The sequence below is a fragment of the Lolium perenne genome, chromosome 2, assembly GCF_019359855.2.
Source record: "Lolium perenne isolate Kyuss_39 chromosome 2, Kyuss_2.0, whole genome shotgun sequence".
Classification (NCBI taxonomy): domain Eukaryota; kingdom Viridiplantae; phylum Streptophyta; class Magnoliopsida; order Poales; family Poaceae; genus Lolium; species Lolium perenne.
In genome coordinates, this window is record NC_067245.2 from 11,886,515 (window position 1) to 11,904,684 (window position 18,170).

General features: G+C 39.5%; 1 protein-coding gene across 2 annotated transcripts; it reads right to left on the bottom strand.

The window, feature by feature from the left end:
- Nucleotides 1–662: 662 nt before the first annotated feature.
- On the bottom strand, nucleotides 663–17,586 carry LOC127331161 (vacuolar protein-sorting-associated protein 33 homolog). 2 transcript variants are annotated; one of them, XM_051357219.2, is made up of 23 exons: nucleotides 17,353–17,585; nucleotides 17,191–17,259; nucleotides 17,064–17,103; nucleotides 16,898–16,978; nucleotides 16,594–16,788; nucleotides 14,779–14,889; nucleotides 14,641–14,706; nucleotides 14,255–14,362; nucleotides 14,130–14,174; nucleotides 13,897–13,953; nucleotides 12,534–12,628; nucleotides 11,939–11,990; nucleotides 11,729–11,788; nucleotides 7,947–8,009; nucleotides 7,771–7,877; nucleotides 4,586–4,708; nucleotides 4,190–4,271; nucleotides 3,970–4,040; nucleotides 3,183–3,263; nucleotides 2,519–2,576; nucleotides 2,363–2,430; nucleotides 1,649–1,736; nucleotides 663–1,102 (listed from the first exon to the last, which is right to left on the bottom strand). In XM_051357219.2, the coding sequence occupies exons 2-23, from the start codon at nucleotides 17,241–17,243 to the stop codon at nucleotides 1,001–1,003; spliced, it is 1,806 nt and encodes a 601-aa protein (XP_051213179.1). In that variant the 5' UTR covers nucleotides 17,244–17,259; nucleotides 17,353–17,585; the 3' UTR covers nucleotides 663–1,000. The 2 variants fall into 2 exon arrangements, with proteins under 2 accessions (XP_051213179.1, XP_051213180.1); XM_051357220.2 differs by lacking the exons at nucleotides 2,363–2,430; nucleotides 2,519–2,576 and having other exon boundaries at nucleotides 17,353–17,586.
- Nucleotides 17,587–18,170: the final 584 nt, after the last annotated feature.

The following is an 18,170-nucleotide window of genomic DNA, read 5'->3' on the forward strand; positions in this document are numbered from 1 at the left end:
AGGAATGAGGGAAAGCTCACCTCGCCGGAGACTGTGCTGCCGGAGCCACCGTCCCAGCAGACCACTGCAGTCTCCTCCCATATCTCATTGTCGTAGGTGTTGTTGAACCTGCTGCCCCTCCCGCCGCCACCACTCATCACCATACTCCGGCCGCTAGTCCTGACGCCGCCACCACTCATCACCCAGTGCCACTCAGCACGCCGCCACTCGGTATCGAGCTAGAGATTTGGTCGATGGGGCCCGATTTGGGAATTAGGGGTATTCCCTCTCAAGTCACATTGTGGGTCGTTTGGTGCGATGCAAAATTAAGTCAAGGGGTTTCTGCAAAACTGGGAACAGCCAGACCCATGTCCATGTCCATTTCCAGTGTGGCACTGCAAACGTCTTTCCGTGGTGATTCTGTACGCTTATGTTGCCAATGTGAATAATCTCCTACTAGAAAACTGTACAATTTTTTCAAGGTTGAAACAGCATGATTATTGGAACAACTTTATTTTTCTCGGAGCTCCCTGACGCGACAAGTATTATAATAAAATAAACATATCACTCCACCTATTCAAACTCATAGCTTTATTTACCTGCGCACTAAGAAAATCTCACAAACCAAAGCAGCACTACAGCTGTTGCAACCCAGCGTTGTTATTGACACACAGAAAAAGAACTGAGCATACCTGACACAGAAATTATATAAAGGGTGAAAACAGAAGATGAAAAAATGAAGATCTGTATTTCGGGAATATACAGGAAAATGAGAACGCGGCATCTCCATCTAGCACTAATGCGTTCATTAATTCAGCCCAATTTGTACAGGAGATATAAATATATACACTGTCTGCAGTACCTCACAGAAAAACGAGGCTCATCTGATGGACAGAAGACCGCGGGCCTCAAAGTTTCCACTCAGAATAACAGCGTCAGAACTAAAGATGGAAATCCCTCTGGGGCTCAGAGTGTGAGCTGCTTTGTACAATCAAAAAACGGATATGCACAACAAATACGATCAAATCATTCCCTCTTTGCTGCTGGCTATAATTGGTCTCAGCAACGTGTTGCCAGTGATAACCTTCGTAGTTGCAACCAGGAAATCATAGCCCATCCCTTCCTGCAGTAGACAAGCCACAGAATATGTAAGCAAAACCTAGGCATTCGGATAGGATTTTCGTGACCTAAGCTAGAGTGTGATATTATAATGTCAGGCTGCAGAAACTGATCTCCAGTCAGACACCCAACAATCACTTAGAAATAAGCACGAAAGAGAAATAGCCATGGAAAATATGAAAACAATACGAGAAGGATAAAGTGGGTAGTGCTCGCCCTCAAAAAATTACTCCTTCCGATCCATATTAGTTGTCACTGATTTAGTACAACTTTGTACTAAACCAGCAACAACTAATATATTTCGGAGGGAGTATGTTTTCTGCAAAGGGAGCTCCAGATTATCAGGTAAGTTAATTGTAACGTGGATAAACCTTAATTTGAAGTATTAAACCTAGAGGCCACACAAATGGGGCAGAAATCAGTCAATAATGAAGTTTTTCCTTTTATTTTCGAACTTTCATAGTACAAAATATACCAAATTTATAACACCTTGGAGTCCATTTTCTATAAAGATCTGAAAGAAAATGGAAATGATTTTGCTGATATTTACCTGCGCACTAAGAAATCGAAGTGCAGCAATCTCAGCAGATGTTACACCACCAATAAATACAACCAGAACCAGGGAGCGATGACCAACCCTAGAACAAACAGGCATTTTTATAACAAAAATGCAGGTGAAGAAAAAACTAAACTGTGTAAGCAGAAACGGAAAAAACATTAAGGTAAAACAGTCATCCTGTTCTGGCAAAAATTGACTACATTACAATAACCATTGGCTTCTCATGTGACACTAATCATAGGCGGCAATCTCAAATGATACTATTACTACTAATCTTCTTTGCCTTATTCCCCTTAGTTTTCTATCTCACTAGTTTTACTCCTGACGTTCTTCCCTGTACTCTACATATTATCTCATCTCTAAGATCTGCTACTTACACTTGCCTTCAATCCTCACAATCACAAGGTCTACTAGTTCAAAAAGTTGAACTAAGTTCATGCATTTCAGACATCATATAGCTTGGGGTCAAACCATGTGGAGACACCACAATTTTGCCAGTCTACCTTTCCGCACACGACAAAAAATTGCTTGCCATAAATACAAGATCATGAAATAACATGGGAAATGGGATATTCAAATCAACAACAGCGCCACCATTATTCGAGCCAATCTATGAAGCAAACATCATTGGGTTAACCGGATCCTTCTCCATTTCTCTAGCAGTCCTAAAATGTGGCAACAAGAATTAACATAAAGGCAATTTACCGGTCGGTACTCTGTTGTCCCACAGAACCTGGGAGTACTTCCGATGAAGAACTAATGGACGAAACACCCTACATAAGTAGACTAGATCAATATCTTACGAAAAAAACATCCTGCTCCCCCAAAAATTGAACTTCGACATAGACAAAATCCACTAACTCTTTTCAAATCCAGATGTGGACCTGGCAATAATTTTAACAGATCTTCCATAGTTCGCCTGGATAGTGGTGCACAAGTTAATATCCGGAAAAAACTCTGAACATGTGTCCACCTTCTAACCCTTTAATTAAGGTCATTCAAGCAAACCATTTGCTGAATATAACATCATCGATAAAAAAATAAAAAACAACTTGTTGTGAGAAGTGGTACACAGATAAACTTTTTGTCAAATATTAGTGAAGAATAATTAACGAGTTCCCCCAAACTACATTCTATATGGAAATAATAAGAGTAATAGTAAGAAAGGGAACTGGAAGTCACTTCCGTATTGCGAGGAATATCATTCAAGAATGACACAAGTGTAGCGAAAAAAGGGACATTGTTCCTTCCTACCATCCACTGATTTCGTTACCACCATAAGTGAAGAAGAGTTCAAAATTTAACAAAATCATATGCAACTAACATCTACATTCTGTAAATCGGTACCAAGCTAGATTTTTTTTTCCACGGTTCTCTGTTCGATGTTTATCTTAGTTTATGGAAAACAATTCTAATGCTAACTACATTCTAACTTCCCTAGGGAAATTAAACATATCTTTCCATGCAAACTACATTCTAATGAACATAAACAAAGCCTTGAAAATAAGCTGATGGGTACACTTACCATCCAGACCTCACTGCATGCTGAACGAGGCGAATGCTAAGAGGGGCATATCCAGAAAAGATGTATGATATATCATCAGGCCTGAGAATAAAAATAGGAACATGTAAGTCACAGTTGTTATCATGACCAAGACAACTCGGGACCACAAGTAATCATAGAAACTTGGTGAAAAATGTACAAGTACAATAATGAGAAGCATGAATGCTCGCAGTCAGGGGCGGATCTATAGGATAGCCAGGGTGGTGCATGGACCACCCTGGAATTTCTATTTAGCCTATATACCATAGAAAAAAATTAAAAAAATATATAATTAATAAAAAAATTATTGAGGACCACCCTAACATTTTATGCTAGATCCACCACTGCTCGCAGTAGTACTATAAATATTATGCATAACATGATGAGGGGAAGAAACAACGTTTTCAACATATGCAAACACACAAAAAATATATCAACGAGTTTCAATGAACTTTCATTGGACGGAGGGAGTACCAATTTGCTTAAGTCACTTAGGTGACTAAAAATGAGAAATTATTTTGCATCTCAACAACTTAAGAACTCCAGGAAACTATTTGGGCATATATCAAAAAGTCAAATTCACTTGAAGATCAATACAAGTATTTTTTTTTAAGAACAGAAATTAACTAGTAAGAAAAATGAACAGAGATTAAACCATAATTACATCACTAAACTTGCACTTCAGAAAGATGAAAATTTTATTTTGTAAGTAAATAAAACGTGAAAATACAAATCAAAGTAAATATGGAGTCTTAGCAATAATAATTACTTTTCAGGATCCTTTATATCAACTATAAGCTGCAGAGCTCTGCTAATACCAACCCAATTACTCCTCGATTCCTGCACAAAGTGATATAATATTATGGGAAATTGATGTGAAAAGAACTGCAACAAATAACAGGATAAAACACCAGTGAGGAGCAGCTGAAGGTTCTGAAACAAAAACAAAAAAAAAAAAACATGTTCATTGAGAAGCTACTTTGACTAACCTGCCTCTTAACCAGGCCAGCTTTTTCCAGATTGTATAGCAAGGACATATGCTCAAAGCCATAACTATGCAGTATTTCCCTCCTAGCAAATAGCAGAAAACGGATAGACAATGAGGATAGAGGTTAGGTGAAAAATCAACTACATGCTGGAAGTGGCAAAACACATTTGACGAAATGCACAACACAAACTCCTAAAGCACATCCAAAATTAAGGAGAATATATTAAAATGATCACTCCTTGCAAGTAAGACCATGATCCTATCAGCATTACTTATATAGCTATACATATCTTGCCTGTTGCAAATCTGTAAACTTGAAAATGAATAAAGTGTTTAACACAAAAGCAACAATGGCAATCCAAGAAATACAGTGATTTATGACAATATATAGAAATACCTCAAGTAGTCAAAATTCTTCTTTGGTAACCCAGCATTTGTAAGGGAGAATAACACTAGAAGGCGAAGAACAGTTTCAATAGGTTCTTGCTTCTGTATTATATCTTCAATGTACTCGAAACACCTGGGGATGTGGTTAGCTTAGTTAATATTTCGACACAAATGAGAGGGAACTATTTGACAGCTAGATTCATAATTGATACTACAAGATAATAACAAAGACTTAGAATGAACTTCAGTAAATATTGTAGGGAACTTTTATTATACCACTATGGCATATTAGACTGCCATTGGAACATATATATTATTTTGTATTAGGCATGAAACACTATACTGCTCCATGCGACAGTATAACTATTGAGAGGTTAAAATAGTTGCCATTAGCATTTTTTTCATTTTATCCCTTCACATGTCAGCAAATCAGAAGATGACAACATACAATCGTCTATGTAACTATACCAACAAAATACATGGAACTACAGCAAAGCAATCAAGCTAAGGTTGAGGCCAAGAAAGCATGCGAAACCCGTGTACAAAAGCAACGAAGAACTTCCACCCTTTAGTAGGCAAGGTAATGTTCACGCTTCCGCACAGGCTCCCACCTCCATTTCACTCTCCACCACCACATTGCTGAACTGGTTTACACCTATGACTCTGTATGCAGCCCAGCCCACCATATAGAACATCTAAAGCCCAGACATACCACTACTCAGCAGAATAACGAGAAGGATGAGTTATTTATATTTTTAAACAAAAGAGAGCATAAAATTATCCAATATGCCATAGGGATAACTTTATTCTACTAGTACAGACTAGATATACAGAGAACCAACAGTGTCCCCTACCATACGAATAAAATTTGTGCTACTCCTAAAAGCTAGATATACAAAGTACCAATAGCGTCATGTACCATCAAGAAGCAGCTTCTCACAGGCAGGGCCATTTTATCTGGCAGTCAGAAACTTGAGCACAGACACCACAGGTTCCCAGTGTGGGGGACTCAAGGAAGACTGGACAGACTTGCACAGGGACGAGTACGGAGATGAGGCAAAAGCAAAAATACATGGACTAGTCGATGTTAGGGAGTGGTGCTGGAGGAGTAACTCCTCCCAACCCAAAGAAGCTGTGCTGGCTCAACGGCGCCGTCAACCTCCAAAGCATCAATAATTCCCATATCACGCTGATCCCAAAGGTTCCCAACCCTGAAAATCTGGGTGACTATAGGCCCATCTAGCTTCTCAACTCCTGTCTTAAGCTACTCAATAAACTACTCGCTGACCGCCTTCAAAAGGCGATCCTCAAAAGCGGGACAATTCAGGATTGTCTTGCTTGGAGTTTTGTATTTCTACACCAATGTCACCAATCCAAAAGGGAGATAATTATTCTCAAACTTGACTATGCTAAAACCTTTGACATGATCGAACATGAGGCGATCCTATCCATGTTGAAACACTATGCTTTTATGACCGCTTCCTAGGATGGATCAACTATATCCTTACTTCTGGCACATCTTCAGTCCTCCTTAATGGCGTTCTAGGGAAAACTTTCCACTGCTGTAGGGGGCTTAGACAAATCGACCACCTCTCACCTCTTCTTTATGTCGCCTAAACATGAAGAATATGCTCACAAGGAAAAACACACTCAATGATAACGGCATGAGCCGCCTATGTGATGATGATTTATTGGAAACCAGGGATCATCTTTTCTGGAACTGTAATTTCGGTACGCAATTTTGGCATTCCATCAATCGCACTTGAAGACAATCTTGATCTCCCTCAGATGATTGGTACAGCTAGATCCAACTGCAGAAGGCCTTTCTTCTTTGAAGTGTTTGCCACTGCCTCGCCTGCAGATTACGTAACTGGTTCATTCCTTAGCATGATTTCTTGTTGAATCTGCCAGTCAACCAATTACACTACATATAGAATGTGTTTTGAGGTGATGAAGCATGGCCAGCTTGCCAAGGACAGGGTACATCCTCATACTGATAGAAAAGGGAGATGCGATTTTCTTAACAGGAAAGCCTTTGTGTACCACTGATCCCTTGTTGATGGCAAGGGATCACCCTTTTTTAATCATACAACTTGCTAGAAATCCTCCATGTCAGGCCCCATGACAAAATTGACTTAAATTCTGATAATGCAGAGGTATTTGATCTGGTATCGAGAACTTAGATGGTAGAATACATGTTTCGGGGCTGTTTGTTTGGGCTGTGGCTGGCTGTGCAGGAAAAGCTGCTGTTCCAAGTTTCACTGTTTGGCAACTCCACTGGTTGTCTAGCTGTGAACAGATGAATTCTCTGGAATTCCCTAGAGTATCGATAATATGTATTTTGCGCTGATATAAGTGTATAACTGTATCTATGAATATAAGAATCAAGTATGAGGTAGACTGATATGCAAAGTTCCCGTACTCCATATGTATGAGCTGGTCCTGGTCCTGGGAGGCAACAGATGGACTACATATGTGCATACGGACTACCGTACGTGGCCAATGGATGAATTTGTACTTGTCTATGAGATGGATTCTTCACGTGCATGTACGCTAGATGTTGGTTGAACGATCAGTTTGCGCGTGCATGGCTGAAACGTATTGTCACGTACTCGTACTGTTACTATACACGTACTAATGATGTCAGAACCATCCAGCTGATGAGAAAATCTTCGCGGAAGAAACTTTGCATGCAAAACAAAACAAAACAAAACTTGTACGAGACCCACACAGTCACGCTCGGTCGAACAAGTGGGGATACCAATACGAGAATACTGTTTCGAGGCGGCATGCATAGGATTCAGCCCAGGGTGGCAGTCTACCCGTAAATAACGTCAAACGAAATGTCCTAACTAAGAAAATGTTTTCCTATCTAAAGAGAAGCCACGGGAAGCCAACAGAGAAGCTACCCCGTTTGGTTCGTTTTGGAGGCTTATTTCATTGGAAAGCCAAAAAAAGCCCAAACAAACACACCCTTAGGTACCTAAGGGGATTATAAAGTGACTGCAGCATAAAAGTTCAGGCCTTCAGGGTGTAAAATGAACCATCCAATAGAAGCAAGCATACAGAAAGTATTGTTTTACAGATATGAGACAACTTAAGGAACATTGAATTGAGAGTGAGTAATAAACCATAATAAATGAATGGAAAAGTAAATAAAAGAAAACTAATGAGAAGTATCTACAACAAACTCACGTTTCATAGTTCTCCACCTCCAATATTATTTGTTCAATCTCTACTCGGGCATGAAATGAGGGTTTTGCCGCAAATGATTGCAAATGTTGTGCCAAATTAACATGCCTCTGAATAATTGAATGTGTCATAGTTAGTGGAAGCGGAGGCAAACAAAAGAAGGTATTTAAATAACTCACGGCTATCTCCGGTAGCGAGTGTAACCTCTTCACAAAATCCTTCAGCTCAGAAACCGACTGTGTCTGTTTATGAAAAATATGTAATTAACTTACATGCAATCAAAAAGGTAAAATAATTTCGGGTAACATGAACATCACATAAAATTATGAAATCTGGGACACACATGCAGCTACTTCAAATGCTAAACAGAAAATTTCCTGGTGAGTGATCCAAAGCACTGTATGTAGTTCTCAAAAAGGAAATAAATTTAATCCTAACAGTTCTGTTCATCACTACTTTACCCAAAAAGATAATGTAAGATCAAACACCACCAGCATCTGTACATCCAACAATTCAATTTCGAGACCCAAAAAATAAGTCAAGTATACGTCAGACATGTCCTCTGAGCTTATACACTTTAGCTCTTTGGAAATAAAAGTTCTCAAAGCTATATGCATTGTATTCTATCAACGTAGTTATATCCTATATATCCTATACGTGCAGCTATGGGGTAGGCTTCGCGGTGTGCAACTTTCGGCGGAACATGATAGGATGGTATGGTGTTGGACGATGGATGGCCGATACAGTGCTCGATCCTGCTATGACACCCTCTTCCAGGGGGCTATCACGTCAGGGTCTTGGAGGCTGAATTGGAAATCTTGGGCGCCGCCAAGGGTGAAGTTCTTCATATGGCTGGCCTGCATGGACAGATGTTGGACGGGTGAGAGGCTGGCGAGGCGGGGCTTACCGCATGCGCCTACATGCCTGCTGTGCGACCAGGCTGTGGAGACCATGGCGCACCTGCTCACTGGGTGCTCTTTCTCCAGGATGGTGTGGTTTGAGGTCCTCTCGTGGATCGGATCCACCTCAGATCCTCCCACGGTGGAGGGTGACTTCGCGGAGTGGTGGTCGCAGGCTGTGCGGACCGCCCCCCGCCAACTGCGCAAAGGAACTACGTCGATTATCATGCTTACGGCGTGGTGGATTTGGAAACACCGGAATGCGGCGTTCTTTGACAGTGCGCGGCCTTCGATGGCGTCCCTATTCAATGACATTAGGTTGCGCGGCAATGGGTGGACGCGGGAGCCCGGGGTGTTCGTCAGCTCCTCCCTTAGACTAGTTTTTCTTGGGTTGAGTTGTATGGCGGGGTGTGTCCTCTAGGGGACTTGTACATATAACCTTCTTTTCTATCAATGCATCGAAACGCAATGCTTTTGCGTTTTCGCGAAAAAACTAAGAAGATCATCCCCACTAACCTATTTCTCTCAACATGCAGCCTATCCACCTCAGCAAATAAGCCACCTCAACAATTTTCATGCAACCCGTGGTCTGTTTGTGCATTCGATTTATGTTCTGCCATCATCCCCTTGATGCATTTTTTTTAGGGTCATCCCCTTGATGCATGTTCGTCGGTTTCCTTTTGGTTCAGTTATTCCGTGAAGCCCATTTATTTGGCCCATATGCACCCGTTGGTCCATCTTCTTTGATGCCCACCTGATGGAACGAGCCCTATAAAAAACACTGCCGTTATTATGCCTCCTCCTCTCCTTCACTGTCTCTGAGATAAAACCAATGGAGCCATATGAAGAGTCCTCGTGTGGAGGTAGACCAAGGGACATTACGTGACAATAAAGACCTTGCTCCAACTGCAAGACGTGCGGTATCCATTCGTGTGGAGGCTCTACCATGATCTCCAACAGTTCTGCGGTTCTGCCCATTTGTTCAGTGCTTTCATCTATCTTTCCTCTGTCCATGAATCAGAGCCCTCTCATGTCCGCTCTAGCTAGCTATGACCAGAGAAGGAGCACAAGCCTACACGTTGAGCTCTTGATTGGATGATCCCCTCTAATAATTTCAGAGGAAAACAGAATGAATTTTATGTTCTACTGTTTTACCCCTCTCCAACTTATATTCGTCTGCCATGCAAATATGAACCCTTCCAGGTACAATTAGCTTTACTTTTTTTTTTAGTGAAGCCAGAGTTTACTCAAAGTGCAGACTAGCAATTGGTAATAGAAACTTCCATCGAGCTATTGTGTTACATGCTTCTGTTATTTCAGGATGAGATCCATTAACCAGGTATGATTATACTTCAATTTGAGATGCAGCGTTGCAAATTGACCTGGATATCTTTGTTGTTGTATAATTAAGAGTCTCAGTTTGGGTTTGACATCGGACTATCAATTCTGCACTCCTGCTTTACCATTCTTGTAGTGTTTGCTGGTTGTTGCAGTCCAACGGAAGAACTTCTCAGAATTCATGCCATTGATCCAGAGCATAAAATAGACACAGGTGCCCCAACTAGATCAGGCAAGTTGTTAACAGCATATATTGTATATTTGGCTACAAAGTTCCCTCCGTGAGTGGCAGGGGTATCTCAACGTCAAGGTTGGCTACTGGCTCGCTGTGCAAACCTAAATTATTATTGCAGAATTTACATCTGCTTTGTACCAAGATAAAAACAAAAATTCAGAGTAACTGTTTCAGTTTGCTGATCCCCAATTCTGTTCCGAATAACTTATCGAAGATTCTTACTGTAAGTGATGAACTCATATGGGCTGGTATTTCTATGTTCATGGTAAATAGAAAAGGACATAACAATGGAGGAAAGCTTCAGTTTTTTTTTGCTAAAGGGAAAGCTTCAGTTGTTAGCCTAACAATATTTATGTTCACGTGTATTCCTAGGCCCCTCCCATATGTGTAATTTTACTTTTAACCATTTTTTCAAATTAATAAAGAATTTGTTGAAAACTGAATTGCTTCTTTGCAGCTGCAGAGTGGTATATATGTATCCACAGTTGACCTGAAATGTTTATGCAGGTGAGGTCCTAACTCTAACGTCCAGCACTTTTACTTCATGGTTGATCTAAGTTGAATATTTAACTCTTAAGATGTTTCCATCACGGTGATTAATTCAAACACTTCATGTTAAGAATTTTCCCTTATTTCCGGAAATATATGGATCAAGGTTATATTTTGTCTGTATTGATGGGTTTCTCAGGACCACACTGGATGATCTGCAGCCCGGACTATGAAGGCAATTTTAAAAATGCATGAATGTGCAGCTATGATATGTGCATCATTATAATGAGAGGTTGTGGTTCATTGATACCATTCATTCTTGCAGTGATGTTCAGAGAATCGAAAGTAACACTCCGTGCAGTTATAATGACTGCAGAGGAATTTTAAAGATTCTAATTTTCTAGATGATACTTTGGAAAATCATAAATTCCATTGTAGGCACCAATGATCTGACAACTCTGCTGCCTCGATCTTATTCCTTGCTATAGATCTGAACTCCCACACTTTGTATCTCCTATAATTGGAAAAGTAATTCACCCAGTAGCAATCCGTTTGTTATTTTCTTCTGCTATATATATATTGTTATAATCTTAATTTTCTTGAATTGTTTGACAAGGGTTATATGTTCTGTTCGAACATATATAAACATTTTAACTATTGCACTCTTGGACGTAAATCTTAGCATGCATCTGAATACATGGTCTGCAATTTTGCATGCATTGGCATATTATGGTACATTCTGTAAATTGAAATAACTACAATACATGGAAACAACTAATTCATTGTTTTATTTATTTCTTAATGTTTACTAATATATATTGTAAGAATACCCGCAGCAACGCGCGGGGAATCATCTAGTTTATACAAGATTCATGGACAGAATGGGAGCAACCTACTAATCGATGGGCCTAGTTGGCATATGTACATCATTACATGCACTACAGGACAATAAATTCCAAGGAATACATAACATAGTGCAAATCCTAATTCTTACACTTACATTGGTGGATTTTACTTCTGCATAATCTTGCTGAATAGATGTTGCCTTTTGGCGCACAACCTGAAGACGAAACAGTTTGTGATAACCAAAACACGATATATCGATATATATATTATGGCAGCTTGTAGATAGCAAGAAAACAACAACATTAGTGCAAAGCTCATTCATTTAAAAAAAAAAAAAAAAAGAGGCAAGGCCAGTGGAGTAAACCTGAACTACAACATGCAAGTTGAGGTCTCGAATCTCCTTGTACAACTTATCACTGAAAGGAGAAGAGCAGCCACATAAATTTGCAGCTCTATATCCGGCACATATTTCACAAAAAATGCATGCTTATGTACAGAGGAGTGTTGCACACATATAACTTGCAATCTAATAAGGTTCGATGTAGATTAGAGAAGCTTCATTCTTAAGTGTGAAAAATGTACTCCCTCTGATCCATAATAAGTGTCAATGTATAACTTTAGTACAACTTTGTACTAAATCAATGACGCGTATTATGGATCGGAGGGGCTATTAAGAAAGGAAAATGTATATCAACTTTCCAGTGCAGATATGCAAAATCTGAGTCATCGGAGATGCACTAAGGAAAAGAAAACCAATACTTGTAGGATTGACAATACTAATACACAAATGTATATCAGGAAGTTGTAAAATAGCAAAGCAACATTCTTGCATATTATTTCTGCTTGCCCATCAATATAACGGCGTATTCACAGGAACAAAACATATTAGTAGAAATATATAAAATATGAGTGCAGATTTATTTCTTCTTTCCCAGATAGCACATACTAGAGATAGTTACCTTGAATTGAGTGGAACCTTGACCTTTTTCCCATCTTGTTGGGCCCCCATAATGCTCGAATCGACTTCCACGGTTCCGTTGTGAATTTCCAACATCTGTCGAATAAAACATAACCGCGTTATTTAATTGAACGTACTAGGTACGTACTGGAAATACATTGTTAGAATGGTGGAAATTCTGTTCATTTGCATTGCATTGATTTAGGAAATGAACATCGCAACACTGTCATCCATGCATTGTGGATACACCTGTGCTAATGAATCATGCTCCAGAATCAAATGAATAAAACAGGGGAAAAAAAGGAGACCAACCCAGCCACAGAGCTAAAATCTTAAGCAACAACACTCTGCTGCACAGAACATGTGTAAGTATGCAGCTACATATGCACTTCAAGTTGGCCTAAGGTTAACGGGTTCATCATTCACCAGAATAGCAAGTGTTTGAGCTTTAATTAAAAAAATTGGACTAAATTGAACTAATGCCCCGACACTTATTATGGATCAGAGGGTGTAATACAATTAAATCTAACAAGATCATTGCTATCCGTACAACACATATAAACTAGCAAGGGAGGATAAGAGAATATATAGGGGAAGTATCTACAAGCATTACAACAACCGAAAGCACGTTGGACACTACTTAACAGCTATATAATATCACAGTTAGTTCAGGCAGCATGCGATATTCCACACAGCTCAACTCCATTATGCATCTGTGCAGACCTCTGAAGAATGTGTTGTACCATGTCCATTCCGGGGAAGATGATTCAGGCATACAGTTACAATATACAGCTTTAATCACGATATTCCAAAAAAAACTTTGATATATCAATCTACACAATTATATCGTAAGGCTGATCTAAACACGTCAGTGCGGTCAAATTCACAGCAGTTTGAGTGCATGCATTCTAAATGAAATATTCTTTTGAACTGAGGCATTAAACATGACGGCTGAAGGAGCCACCACCATTGATATCACAAGCAAAGTTTTGGGTGCTGTTTGGTGGCACCCTGCATTCCTGTGTGTCCCTATCCATGGCTCTATGGTTGCTAAATTTTACTGCGTACTGCTGATCTCATTGCAAGCCTACACCTGCTGCACGTATAATCTGGTAGAATAGTCACAATAAAGATGGACGCAGCATTTCTTGTTTTGACCATGGTAACTGATAGGAGAACGAGAAATATGTGGTGTTTCGCATCGGCTCCAGATTTAGAGAAAGCAATACTCAAATGCCACAAGCATGCTAGCTTGTAGAATTGTACAATCACATGCTGTCAATGAAGGTTCAACAAAGAAACTAAAATATCAAACACACTTCTGACTTCTGAGCAATGTCAGCGTCCAGAACTTCATGACCTACCTCGTCCAATAGACCTTCGTACGTCAACTGAGAACACATCGGTGTCACCATATCCACCTGAATGAGTAAAAGAAGATACATTAGCACACATCAGAAGAGAAGTATCACACACTAATATCTAACACCACTATAACTTAATTAACATTTTATCACTTACAACAAACATAAGTGAAAAAATTCATACATGCCAAGAAAAGCAAGAATGATGACAGAGTATACAACAGCAAGATTACCTCTCTGTCTAGCAAAATGAGGGTGTCTATCTCTGGCATCCCCATCTAAAGGCAACAGAAAAATTTAGGCGATCAGCTGAATTTAGAGATCTGAGTAACAAAATTTTGAGATCAGTTGGCATTACATTATCCATGTTGACAGGATCTTCAAGCTGCATATTGTTCAGCAACTCTGCAGCTTTGAATGATGCTAAGCCCTTGGCCCTAATATTGGGGATAACTCCAAAGGCAAACTGGAAAAGAAAGAGTAATAAGTGTAAGTGTCACTTCAAGAATTTTATGCAAGTCAGTATCCCACATACGAGTGTTAAACCTTCTAGTTAATGAAATATTATGCAAGGAAACTTGTGAGATTGCAGATGTAAAGTTGATAAGTAATACATGCAAACTTAGATAACAACTTAGTATGTCCATAACAATATTTCAGCCTTTACACAAATGCATCCTGAATGCATTAACCCTCATTTCAAGTACAAAACTTAACAAATACAGGATGGAAAGACAAGCATACCTCTAGCTTATGAATAGCTTTTGCAACGTGCCAGACAGAACTAGTATCTCCTTCAATAAGGCATTCCTGAAAATCATAAATGCTCCATTGAGATCCAATAGAATATCTAAAAAAATGCCACTACAATTACACAAGTACCTGCAAGGAATAGTCTAGCTCAAAAGAAAGGACATCCTCATCCAACGGAACTAGATACAAGGGATATTCTCCAATTGTTAACTTTTGGTGAACTTTCTCTTCCTCCAAAATCTGTGGGAGCAAAAACAAACAATGAATATTTTTTAAGATGCCTTATTGAGGGATTTTGTTGATGCATATGTCCTAGCTTACAAAATTCTGAGTGCAATAACTAAGTGTGTGTTTCGACATCCCGAGAAAGGTAAAGCAAAACTCACCAGAATATGATAACAAAAGATGCCTAACTTATCCAACACAATAAGCCAGCTGAAGTTGACACATAATCTATCACCGCACTATTATGAATATACCTTCAAACAGCACAACTAATTTTGGCAAATAAAAGCATCAGAAGGCATAATAATTGCATATGGGCTATGAATGATTTATTTGCTAATTTCTAAACATTTACTCCTCAAGATGTAACTTACGATTGTTCTTGTCGTTCAAAGTTAGATATTTGGTAAGTAGCATTGCAGATATATGACATAAGGGAAATTCAATTCGGCTCCCAGAGTGCATATGCTCCCTCCACCCAAAAAGAAGTATTTCTAATTGTTAAAATATTCCAACAAAAAAATCCGCATGTATATCTCAAGAATTTATGTGTGTTCATACAGTTTCGCGAAAAACAGATTTTTTGTGGTCGATGTAAAAAAGACAAAACATGTCTCACAAAAACCATTATTTTTAGCACCAAAATTTATCTTTTTTACACAGCCAAACGACAAGTTGATTTTTCATGGAAAGACTTTGTGCACACTTAGCATGGGAAGATGTACACGTGAATTTTTCGTTTGAAATTTTTTTGCATTTCAAAATGTACCAAAGATGCATTTCAAAATAAAGGGAGGATATGCACCCAAGAGTCAAAACATCACTCCCCGTTTCTGGGTATTTCACAAAATATAATTTTAACTTTATCTATCTTATACAAGTAATGGTACTTAGCAACCTCACACAGCCAAGGCCCCATCTTTAAAGAACATTGAAGTGGCATGCAAGCTGAAATCTTAGAAAACCTCAATCGAACTGTGACATGAAAATATTCATATGACTAATCAGTAAAAAAAAAGTCCAACCTACAGTAATGAAATGCACATTCCCCTTCAAGAAGGTACATTAGTTCTTAAACCTACCATAGATACTTGGGAAGCAAAACAACCAATCATACAAAGATTTATGGTGTTCAGACAGGAAAAAACATTTCAGACCTGACAAGCATTACCAGCAATGAAAAGAACACATGTACAAGTGATACTTTTGACGCCAGACATATTTTTTAAACAAGGCTTGGTGCCTGACATGTCAACGTTTCAGTACGCGGGCATACTTTGCTCTCTAACAGTAACCTAACAGGCGAACTAGGGGAATAAACTGAACGAATTATCCCAGATTAACGAAGTTCTGGAACCTAGTCAAACAAAGCTTAAATACTTGTGGTATTTACCCTCATGCGCAGACTTCCTCCATACAAGGTGAATGTTCACTCCTCACAGTAAACTACGAGGATCGACAGATTCCTAGTACAGATCCACACAGGGCTTTGGTGATTGTCCGAGTCATCATTCTTATTACAGTGGGATCTAGAACAATCAAATTGCGGTGAGTCTCGTAAACTACTTCAACATACTGGAAATTCCATGTCCAATAAATCAATAGAAGTATAGAACGCATAGATACGTTAGTAAAATTTAAATGTACAAAAACTAAGATATACCTTCTCACAAGCAAGATACGTTAGTAAAACTTAAATGTACAAAAACTAAGATATACCTTCTCACAAGCAACTGTACGGCGTGGTACAAAATATAGAAAATATTCCCTCTGTAGCCCTTTGGGTTCGTCGCTCTTAATTTGATTCGCAACAAATTTCATGTAGTTGGGTTGCGAGCGAACAAGATACACCACTTTAGGGCACTCCGTCTGCAGCGGGTCAGCAGACAGGATCCGCAGCTCCGCGCCATATTCCTGATCAATGTAAGAAAAAAGCATGTCTGAGCTAATAAAAGTTGGGTTGGAGGAAGTAACTACGCTACGGCTTCATCATTGACAGCAGATGCACGGTGTATCGCCAAACCTTGAGCACGGAGGTCTGCAGGATCAGCGAGAGGGTGCCGGCGAGCTTGGGATCGATGACAAGGCACTTCTTCCCCCTAATCTGATACAGAACAAGGAAGTTGAACGCTTGAGTGTCGACAGGAGTGGAGTAGATTACGGAGGGGGTTGCGGGAGGAGAAACGTACACTCTTGACTATGTTGAGTAGGTCCTTCTGTGACTGCTCCCTGCAAGCGAGTGTTGAAACAGATTGAGAACACGGGTCAGAATTTAGAGTGGCGGAGAGGAGGTGAGTGGGATCAGGATAAAGAGACCTGAGGGCAGTGAGATTGAGCGGCGAGTTGTCGAGGTTCGGGATCTGCGCCATTTGCCCCGCTCGACACCTTCTCACAAATGCATGAAAATCTTAGCAGGAAGAAGCATATATGTGGGTTAGCGGAATAAGTGATTAGATAGCATCCTAGATTGCTTCTTGCCTCGGGAGGAGGCGTGGACAGGGGCGGCGCGGCGAGTCCGGCGGGGGAGACGGCGGGGGCGGTCGCGTGGAGGATGGATTCGGGGGCGGCGGGGGGGAGGAGGGGGTAGAGAGGATTGAGCGTGCGCGGTGCGGGTGGAGAGGAAGGCTGCCGGCGGCAAGGTTTCCGTTCCGGCGAGAGCCCCGACGTGGTTGGGCGACGGGGAGGGCGTGTGTGCGCGATGTGGTCAGATCCCGTTGTATTATTGTTTTTTTTATTGGGCTCCTTATCACGACGACACCCCCAAACCAGGAGGGTGTATAGTGGCCCGCGGCCCATCAGGTAAGCTCGTTTTATTTCTTATTATTCTGTTTTTTCTTCTTTTCTCTATATATTTTATTTTTTAAAAGCTGAAATAATTTTAAATCCGATTTTTTTAAACCATGAAGTTTTTATTTTTTTTTCTAAAACAATCTGATTTTTTCAAAAAAACAAAATTTAACATTTTTTTGATTGAACGTTTTTCAAAATTTTGATTTTTTTCAAACTTTGAATATTTTTTGAAAATGAACATATTTTAAATTTGAACATTTTTAGAATAAGATTTTCGAATAAGAATAATTTTTATCTTTGAACTTTTTTTGAATTTGAACACTTTTCAAACTTGAATATTTCTCAAATTTGAACATTTTCTAAATTTGAACTATTTTCAAATTTAAACTTTTTCGATTTTGAACAAAAAGGAAAATAAACAAAAAAAATTAAAGGAAACAAAAAAGAAAACATAGAAAAAACAAAAGAGAAAACGGAAACGGAAAACAAAAAAATGAAAATGGGCC